The sequence below is a fragment of the Trichechus manatus genome, unplaced genomic scaffold, assembly GCF_000243295.1.
Source record: "Trichechus manatus latirostris isolate Lorelei unplaced genomic scaffold, TriManLat1.0 scaffold00048, whole genome shotgun sequence".
Lineage (NCBI taxonomy): Eukaryota > Metazoa > Chordata > Mammalia > Sirenia > Trichechidae > Trichechus > Trichechus manatus.
Window position 1 is genome coordinate 2,483,569 of NW_004443984.1, and position 9,631 is coordinate 2,493,199.

Genomic DNA, 9,631 nt, shown 5'->3' on the forward strand with positions numbered 1-9,631 from the left:
CACACTTGAGGGCAACAGTGATGTGGTGGTGTGTGGAGCAGGGCAGTGATACGATCATTGGGGTTCAGCTTGATGAACTTGGCAATGTGGGACAGATAAATATGGCAGGGGCCAGGGGCTTATCTCAAATTGTGCACCCCCGGATGAGGGCCAAGTCCAGGGCTCTGGTCTGCCCAGTGAAAGTACAGCCTTGCTCGGCCCAACCCCCAATCCTACTGCCATGTTCTTTCCAACAGGGAACATGAGAGGGGATTCAATAGTCACTTGCCTCAGCAGAGAGCTGTGCAATGGTGGATGTGGAATGAGAATGGTGGAGCATTTCCACAGCCGGGGCACAGGAGCAGGATGTACCTGAGGGATGCTGTCTCCGTGAGCTCCAGGCACTGAGCGCAGACTCAACTACGACCCTGGCAACCAGCCCCCTTGCCTGCCAGGGGGTAGAGGAACCCACCAACACCAAGAAGATACACACAGAAGGAGGCAGGGCACCACAGAGAGGGAGAAAACGACAGGGCACCATCTGGAGTCAAAACTCTTTATTGCCCCACCCAGGGAACCCCACAAAGGACTCCATGGAGCAGGGAGTGTAGTGGGCAGCACAGGGCCCTTTTTGACAACTTGAAGGAGAGTTGTAGTCAGGTGGGCGGAAACAGCCCCCTCCAGCTCCCTGATGGCCCTGGCTGCTCTGATAGCCCCCTACACTTTGGACACAGAGGCGTCATCACCACCATGAGACCCACACCTGGGGCTGGGCCAAGTTTACATTACTCTGGTCTACAGGGGTCACTCTGGCACATGGCAGCTTCACTCACCTCTCTGCCTGGCTGGAGGAGCCCAGGCCCCAAACTGCAGGGGGAGGTGGGCCCAAGGAGCTGGGAGGCCCTGGAAGACTGGGAAGAGGTGGCTGCATGGGCTGGAAGATACCAGGGCAGAGGCACTAACTACCCCTAGTGCAGCTTCTGGCAAACATCGGGGGCAGGTGGCATCCAGCCCCTCTCAACCATTCCAGAGGCCAATGGTGAAAGCCGCAGCCAGGCCCGTTTAACTTATGGAGGCTGCTTGTTACCTCATGCCCCTGGACCCGAGCTAATGGCAGGAGGGCAGGCTCCAAATCAGCTCTGGTTCCGGTGCTGCCTTGTCAGGTGGGTCTGAATGCCCTCCCCTTCCCCCGTGGAGCACTGGGCCCAAGAATGACACCTGATGTGCCAGAGGGGCTGAGGCTGGAGAAGCCCAGCAGGCAGCAGCCCAGCTGGGGCAGGAGGGGCTCTACAAACAGAGGAAGCTACGGCCTTCTCAACCAACAAAAAGGATGCCTCAAGGGCAGGGGTCACAAGTCCAGGGAGGAGGGGGTGGCCAGTGAGACACAACAAGCAAACATTCTCACCCCATGTTCCTTCTTAGCCCCAATCCCACCCCACCTAGCCCAGAACCCCAGGTCAAAACCAGCAGGCCCCTCCCTGCTTTTCAGGGTGAGGAGAAAGATTCTGAAACTAAAAGGGGTGGCAGCTGCCTCCTCAGGATCCTGGTGGGTCCGGAACCACTGGGCAGCCATCACCGCAGGTTAAGGACCAGGCTGATGGTTAGGATGATGCCCAGGAGGAGGATGAAGGGCAGCCAGGTCTTCACGAAGGCCCCAACGCTGACAGAGGAGGGAGGAGAGCATAGGTGGGAAGGGCCTGGTGAGCAGGTGTGTAGCCCAAAGCTCATTCATCCAGAGACCCACGATGGGACTGCTGGTCCTAAGGAAGCCTCTGGAACTACTCCCTCACCCCTAGACTGGGCTGGGCCTAGCACCTACCATGGAGGACCACCAACCATGATCCTGGGCAGGGGCCATTCCAGGCTCCCAGTGGAGATTTACTGACACCTCTCTGGGTGATACAGGGGAGGTGCTCACCTCTCTGGTCCTCAGTGGGTCCATCCATAATCACTCCTGCCTCTGTGGAGAGGTCTCTAGCGAGAGGACCAGGAAACCCAGTTTGGGTGTGGAAGGCAGCAGTACCCTCTGCCCACCGCTGGAGCCAATGGGGCTGGAAGCCAGGGGTTCTGCCTTAGTCTCTGTGTGATCACAGTTATGCTCCCCAAGGAGCCAGAATCATTACCTCCAAGATATAGAGGACAGCTGCAACTTAGAGAGACAATGCCAGTTACTCAAGAGCTCATAGTGAATAAGTGACAGAGCTGGGTTTGGGACCCTAGTGAAGCTGGACTCCAAGTCCAGTGCTCCCTGCCTTCAGCACAGTCACCTCCTGCTCTTTCAGGAACCCAGCTCATTGTCTTGGAGCCTTCAAGTCTCTGATTTGCATCTGCTTCCTCCCTGCTGGCTGAAGGATTCTAGAAATGGCCTTGCTGGGACCCATGGAAGAGAGCTCCAGTGAAAGGCAGCGGTGGGTGGGCAGGTAGGACGGCAGCTCACCTGACATACTTCCCATACAGCAGGCAGAAGAAGCAGAGCGTCACCATGTTCCAGTTGGTGCTGTTGTTGTAGTGCATCAGGTTCAGGGCCAATGCCACGTGCGAGTGGCAGTTGTCGCAGCAGAGATTATGCTGGAGGTGCAGGAAGGGTTGGGTTAGGCTGGGCTGCAGGGAAACCTCCCACCCTGGCCCTGGTTCCAGCCCACCTACCATGCGGTGCTTGTACTCCTCGGAGGCGTCGTGCACAGCTGTGTCCCATGCATTGGGCCCACTAGCGTATACCTGAGCAGGGTCCAACTTCCAGTACCTGAGGGGAGAGAGAGGTTCTGGGCACTAGCTCTGCTCCCTTGTGGCCACTCAGCTCCACAAATGTTCCCTGATGCCTGTTCTGTGCCTGGCCCCGAGCTCGTGCTGAGGCTGCAGATCCAGGGAGAGAGTCACACAGCAGACCCTGGGGAGGATATGGACCAACGAAACTCTGTTGGGGGTTGTGAGAAGTCTTTCTGGAGGTGACACCTGAGTCTAGTCTGAAGGAAGAAGTTAGTCAGGCCCAGAAAAGGGGAGGAGCATTCTAGGCAGAGGGAACAGCTTGAATAAAGTGAGAGGCATAAAGCTGTGCAGTGTGTACCTGAAAGTAGTGACTATGGGCTACTGGGGGATTTAGAGGAAGAAATAAGGTGATGGAATGTTGGAGGTGAGGCTGGAGATGTGGGTGGGGGGATCACGTCATAGGGGAACTTGAATGTCACACTAAGAAGTTTATGTGTCAGCAAGTGTTCTCTTCAAGGTCTCCCACAGCTTGCTGGGGGTGAGTGGAAGGCAAGATGGTAGAGCTAAAGTTCATAAACCCCAACCAAGCTGGATGAGAACTGCTGTTCTCAGCAGCAACAGAATGCCCCAAAGGGACTCGGGCCAGGGAGGATTAGGATCAGAGCGCCCTCTGGCTGCTGTGTGGGGAATGGCTTGGCAGAGGAGTCTAGAGACAGGGTAACTGACCAGTGAGACATGACAGTGGCCTGGACTGGGGCCACTCAGGAGCTCCTGCCTGGAAATGGGCAACCTTAAAATTGTTCTCAAAAAGCAATCTGGCAGCAAACACCCAGCCCAGAGGCCCTTGGATCACATTTCCACCTGACTGAGGAAGTGAGAGCAGGAATAGGGAAGCCCACTCCAGGCTGCCTCTGCTATGTGGGCACAACTCCTCCTTGGGTCCTGGGATGGCGCTTCCCTGTCTGTCCCTCCTAAATGCAGCTACAGGCAAAAAGCACCTGATGCTGTTCTGAGCATACTGATGACTGAGGCATTGTCACCAGGCCTGCAGCTGAGGCGGGTCCCCAAGACAGAAAAAAGGAAGACCAAAAATCCCAAACCAAACCAGCAATAGCGCTTAGGGCCCTCAATTACTTTTGTCCTCTCCAACCAGAACTTTCCAGCAGAGAGTTTCAAACAACCTTATACCCTAAATGATTTGTTCACCCCCATGAGGAGTGGGAGGAAGAGTCTAGGTTTTGGAGTGAGACAGATGTGGATGTGGGTCCCAGCTCCACCACTTCCTAACTGCTGTCTTGACCACGTCACTCCCCTTTCCTCACCCTTCCAAAGAAGTTAAAACAGGATATTGCCAAGCTGGGGCAAGGCCTAGATGGTCTGTGGGTGGAGGAGTTGGTCCAGAGCCTGGCACGTGGTGGGCACTTGTTACAAGGCTGCTAAGCTCTGGTGGCTCCTGGTTGTCCCTCCCCTCCACACTTGTCCTCAGAGTGCTGGCTTCTACTGGGCCCCAGAAGGTCCGGCCTGCTGCTCCAGGCAGGAGGAACCTGGCCCCAGGGCCAATCATATGCATGTTCATCACTTACTTGGCAGGTTTCCCAAAGGCCATGTTGTCTTCCTGTGAAGGACAAGAAAAGAGGTCAGCGGGGAACCTGCATCCAGCCCAGAAGACAGCCCTGGGTCAGTGGCTGAAGTGCAGTGACTCAGAAGTGGGCCAGGGGCATGGGCCCTGCTCTGGGGCTGGAGCTGCACTAAAGTGCCAGCGGTAGCTTTCCTGTGGGACTATGGCCGTGAGCGAGTACACCGGGCACCGCACCAGGAGACCAAAGACCTGGGCTCTGGGTTCAGCTGCAACTGACCCTCTGCTGGCATCCAGGTAATTCTCTGAGCTTTAAAGTCTCCAGGTTCTGTGGTCAAGCTTATCTGATCTTTGATCAAGGGGAGGCAGTTTCCTTTGTGGTGTAAATGGTGACAGTCCTCTGACCTCCCAACCCAAAAATGGTGGCCAAGTGGAGCCTGTCTCTGCGTTTGGGGATGCAGAGGCCATGTGACTGCCTTCAGAGTAGAACTGGGGGTGCTGGGCGTAGAGAGACTTCCTATGAGGGAGACATTTCAGCCAAGACCTGGACTCATCACAGTAAGATGTGGGGTGGCAGGAGCTATGCGGAGACAGATTCTAGGTGAAGAATCTGGAAGATCTTGCTGACAGAGGGGGTCAGAGATGATAGAAAACCAGTGCCCTATATGCAGTGTAATCCCAATTATCATAAAAATATAATGACAAGGAAAGCAACAGGCATGAAAGTATTTTTAAGTGGCAAAGTGGCAGACTTTGTCATGTTAAGATGACCATGATGACTGGTATTATAAACAGATTGGTGCCACCACACCCTTTGCTCCAGACTCGGATGAAGATCAAGCGACAACCTGGAAATAAGCAGGATGATAACATGCTCAACTGCAGCAAGCCCACTGACCCCGTTTTGGTCGCATCCCTGGGAAGATAAGCTGTTCCATTCTAGAAGCCCCACCCCCTTTCCTCCATGGTCACACCCAGGGAACCCGTCAGCCTTCCCTTCCGCCCACCTTGTGACTCCCACCTTCTGAAGGTCCAGAGATGTAGTTCCTGGATGGTCTGACTCTCCACTCTTGCCTCTAACCCCTACCCATGTCTCAGTACCCCAAGGGCGGGGGCAAACGGCTGGGTCAGTTACTTAAGACTCCTGGCCACTCTGCCCTCCCGGCCTGTCCTGGAGGCAAGAGAAGGGGGAAAGGGATCAAACACTGGTGAGGGCAAAGGGATTGAGTGTGATCTGCATTCTCCTGGGTCTGAGGAGACAGGAAGCCTGCCTACAGGCAAGACAGACCAGCCTTCCATTCAAGCCTTGGGACCCTCCAAAGGGGGTAGAGTGGGGACTCACCGAGACAAAGTAGGGGCCAGCGAAGTCCCGGATGACTCCTGTGGATGTGCAGATGCCCATGTGGCCAATGATGGGGAAAAACCACCTGGGAGAGAAAAGGACAGGGAAGGGGCAGAGCTTAGGGGGTCTTTCAGCCTGGCAGACAATGGGGATACTCCATAGGAATATAATTTGGGTGGTGAGTGTTGTGATCAGAGTGGTTGAGGGGAGCTGGGGAAGAAGAGAAGAGCAACAGCTGCAAATCACGAGCACCTCCACCAGAATGGCTATACCTAAAAGAACTGATAACAACACCAAGTGGAGGTGAAGATGAAGAGCAACCAGAATTCTCATTCACTCACTGCTGATGGGAGTATAAATCTGTTTCTACTACTTTGGAAAAACAATTTGGCAATATACTCTCTGCCTCAGCAATTCCACTTCTGAGTATACAACCAACAGAAATGAGTGCATGTGTCCACCAAAGCCGTGCACAAGAATGCTCATAGCACCTTTATTCAAAATAGCAGAAAATGACATTTGTTAAAACTCAGTAAACTATACATTTAAGATGTGTGTATGTAAATTACCTCAATAAAGTGGATTAAAAAAATAACTAGAAACAATGCAAATGTCCAACAACAGTAAACCAAAAACCAAACCCATTGCTGTCGAGTCAATTCCGACTCATAGTGACCCTAAAGGACAGAGCAGAACTGCCCCATAGGGTTTCCAAGGCTGTAATCTTTTATGGAACAGACTGCCACATCTTTCTCCCATGGAGCAGCTGGTGGGTTCGAACTGCTGACCTTTTGGTTAGCAGCTGAGTGCTTAACCACTGTACCACCAGGGCTCCTTCCAACAACAGTAAAATGAATAAATTGTGGTACAATCAGACAACGAAATATTATACAACAATGAAAAAGAATAAACTTCTGCTGCACGTAGCACAGGCTCTAACAGACATAAGGCTGAGCAAAAGAAACCTCACCCTAGGGGTACATAAGGAATGATTCTGTTTATATGAAGTTCAAGAGAAGGCAAAACTAATCTATGCATTATCTTTGTGGTGGACCTCACTGGGAGGGACACAGGACACCCTTTGGGTAGTGACTACATGAGGTACACATATGCAAAAATCCACTGAGCTGTACACAAGATTTACGTACTTTAAGTTATACCTCAAGGGAAAAAAAAGGCAAAAAAAGGTGGGGAGGACATTTAAACTAATCTGTGGTGGTGGGGGGGTTCAGGTAAGGCTCGCCTGAGGAAATGACGAGGAAAAAGGATCTGCAAGGGTAGAGATCAGGAAAAAAGCATGATATATTCCAGGAACTAAAAGGTCAACTTTTTTTTAGCCACTGGCATTTTTTAAAAACCAAATCTTAGATGGAGTGCAATATGCAAAATACACAGGAACCCCAGCTCTGTCGGCAGCGCCAGGGGGCTGCAGACTTGGCTCTAGTTTGAAGAGGACTCACAGGGCCACTCCTGGTCTCAGGGCCACAAGGGCTGCCTCGGCGCAAGCACAAAGCACCCTGCTAGGGAGGTGGAGGCGGTCAGCAAAGGACTTCACAGAGGAGGTGGCTATTAACCTTGACCCTGTGAAGGACAGGATACCAACAGGCAGAAAACAAAACTCTGAAGCAGTAAAGCTGCTGCATGCTTCTGAAGAGTGGGAGTGTCTCATCAACACCTGCATAGAAATGGGGTGTGAACTGCTCCTGGCCCAGCTTACAGGGCATCCTGATGCTTCCACCAGCTCTCTGAAGAGCAGAGGGCCACTCCACAGATGGTGTTTTTGAGAGTGGGGAAAGACCAAGGAGATATTAAGCTAACAGCACAGACTTTTAACAAAATCGATACATTGCTGACTATCCCTCCCAGTTTCTATCACGTTAACATTTTATTTTCTTCGTAACAATCGCTATCTGCAGTTCTCTTATTAGTTTACTTGTTTCCTGTCTACTTTCTTCCACCATGACTTAAACTCCATGGAAGTAAGGACTATATTTGTTTTATTCACCACTGTATATTCTCATCAACTAGAACTATTCTAGACACATAGGAGTCACTTAGCAAATGTGTTAAAAGAACACTGAATGAATTAATGAACACTCTTTTGTAAAATGTTTATTTTTAAAGGGCTCAGACTTGGATGCTCTTAAGCAAATGCATAAGCATTTGAAAACACAATACAAGTATTTTAACTTAATACAAAAATTAACATGATTTTAGGATCAACAACATATAACGCCATAAATGATCCCTTCTCCATACAACCTCTTGGCTGTTTCTGACACACAGAACAAATCTATCCCATCATGTGAGAGGGGATGAGATGTAGTCAAAAGACTACAAGTTATGGAGTCAGAAGACTAAGAATTTTAGGTGCCTTTGCTTATTATCCTTGTGCACCTGGTTAAAACGCTTAATGGTACTGAAAGCTCAGCTTCTTTATCAGAGAGAATGGCTGTGAAATTAACAGAAAATGGGTTGTGAAAGGGGTTGGCAAACTGTCCAGCACTGTAAGAAGTAGTTACTGCTGTCAACCGTCAAGGATGAAGCAAGAGGGCAAACCAGCTCTCCAACACGGGAGTTCGTGGCTAAAAGGTGGCAGCAATACCTGAGCGTCTGCTTTCTCTCCTGACACAGGATGGTGCCACAGAAAGAACCCTCCCTGGCCTAGGAGGCAGACACCTAGAAGGCAGGTAGCCTAGGAAGCAAACACCCTAAACTTTGCAACTGAGATGGTGTGTCATCTCCAGCCTCATCAGATCTCTAGGGGCCCTTCTAATGTTGACATCCCAGGAGACTGTGTGGTCCCAACCAAACTCCCACTCTCACTTCCAGATCCAGCAGGTGTCTTGCGTAAAGTAAGCGCACAATAAGCACTTGCTCAATGAATGGATAAACTAATGAATGAATGAAGATGTCTTCTCAGGCGGGGTAAAAAGTTCCTCTTTTCTGCGTTCACAGCTCCTGAGCTTCCCTGCCAGCCCCGTTCCCGGCGGTCTACAATCGTTTTTTATTCCGGCTAGACCAGATGTAGTGTATGAGGGCGATGAGCGTCTCCCATTTGTCAGCTGAAACTGGCGCCGGGCGGGTGGCACGGGTTCTGGTGACTGCGCAAGGCGTGCGGGCCGGGCCCGGGGGAAGGCCCACTGCGCGTCAGGGCGGGAGCGTGGGCCAGGGCCGTCCGAAGACGCCGTGAGGGCCCTGACTTTCCCCGGGCTCTCCTCGTCCCCAGGCTGACTTCGAAGGAGACTCACGTGAGCACCGGGATGGGCGTCCACACCACGCAGTAGGGGAAGCGGCTCCGCTCCACGTCCATGACGCCACTACCCGGGCCGCGGAAATGCTTCATGTCCGTCTCGGCTGCCGTCTTCACCTCCACTTCCGCCATCCCGGGCAGGAGTGGCGGCGGCGGCAACAGGAGCGGAAAACTGCCTTCCGCTTCCGCCATGGTTGCGCGCGCCCCGCTCTGGCCGGCCTAGCTCCGGCACAGCTCGCCCCGTGGCGTCACTTCCAGGAGGTTGAGTCCGCTTTGCTTGGCCTTCCCCCGGGAATTGGAGCTGCGTGCCTTGGGCCCGGCCAGGCTTGCTCCCTCCCTCCCCACCTTTAGTGCCGCCCACACTGCGCGGCTGCGGAAGGGATTCCCTCAGGCAGCTCGCAGTCTAGCACGGGAGACCGACCAAGAGTTCTTTGTAATTCAGTACGTTGAGGGCTTCTTAGTGGTGTGGTATAGCCGCTATTTATCGAGCGTTTCTTGGGTGTCAAGCACTTGACATGCATTGTTTTTAATCCCCATAAACTAGCTAAACATGGGAATTAGGTAATTTTCCCATGTTACAAGTGAGAAATTGAGGCTCAGTAGGTGAGATGAGTGGCCATGGCTCAAACTCAAGTCTTCCTAGCTTCCTTGCCCTTTTCATTCTGTAATCTCTCACAAGGTAGTGGTAGCCAAAAGGAAGGACAAACTAAAATTGTGTGTGTGTGTGTGTGTGTGTGTGTGTGTGTGTGTGTGTGTGTGTGTGTGTGTGTGTGTG

General features: G+C 52.3%; 1 protein-coding gene across 2 annotated transcripts; it reads right to left on the reverse strand.

Moving 5' to 3' along the window:
- Positions 1-527: 527 nt before the first annotated feature.
- On the reverse strand, positions 528-9,098 carry TMEM222 (transmembrane protein 222). 2 transcript variants are annotated; one of them, XM_004377063.2, is made up of 6 exons: positions 8,855-9,098; positions 5,604-5,688; positions 4,269-4,300; positions 2,626-2,722; positions 2,417-2,547; positions 528-1,639 (listed from the first exon to the last, which is right to left on the reverse strand). In XM_004377063.2, the coding sequence occupies exons 1-6, from the start codon at positions 9,046-9,048 to the stop codon at positions 1,552-1,554; spliced, it is 627 nt and encodes a 208-aa protein (XP_004377120.1). In that variant the 5' UTR covers positions 9,049-9,098; the 3' UTR covers positions 528-1,551. The 2 variants fall into 2 exon arrangements, with proteins under 2 accessions (XP_004377120.1, XP_023587846.1); XM_023732078.1 differs by lacking the exon at positions 8,855-9,098 and having other exon boundaries at positions 5,604-6,252.
- Positions 9,099-9,631: the final 533 nt, after the last annotated feature.

What these genes read in the sequence shown, in the direction of transcription:
- TMEM222 (XM_023732078.1), bottom strand. Translation starts at nt 5,936, where the DNA reads ATGAGAATTCTGGTTGCTCTTCATCTTCACCTCCACTTGGTGTTGTTA. An exon ending in CTGGCCCCTACTTTGTCTCG is followed by an intron (nt 4,301 to 5,603) that starts GTGAGTCCCCAC and finishes TGTCCTTCACAG; the next exon opens with GAAGACAACATGGCCTTTGG. An exon ending in CTGTATGGGAAGTATGTCAG is followed by an intron (nt 1,640 to 2,416) that starts GTGAGCTGCCGT and finishes CTCCTCTGTCAG; the next exon opens with CGTTGGGGCCTTCGTGAAGA.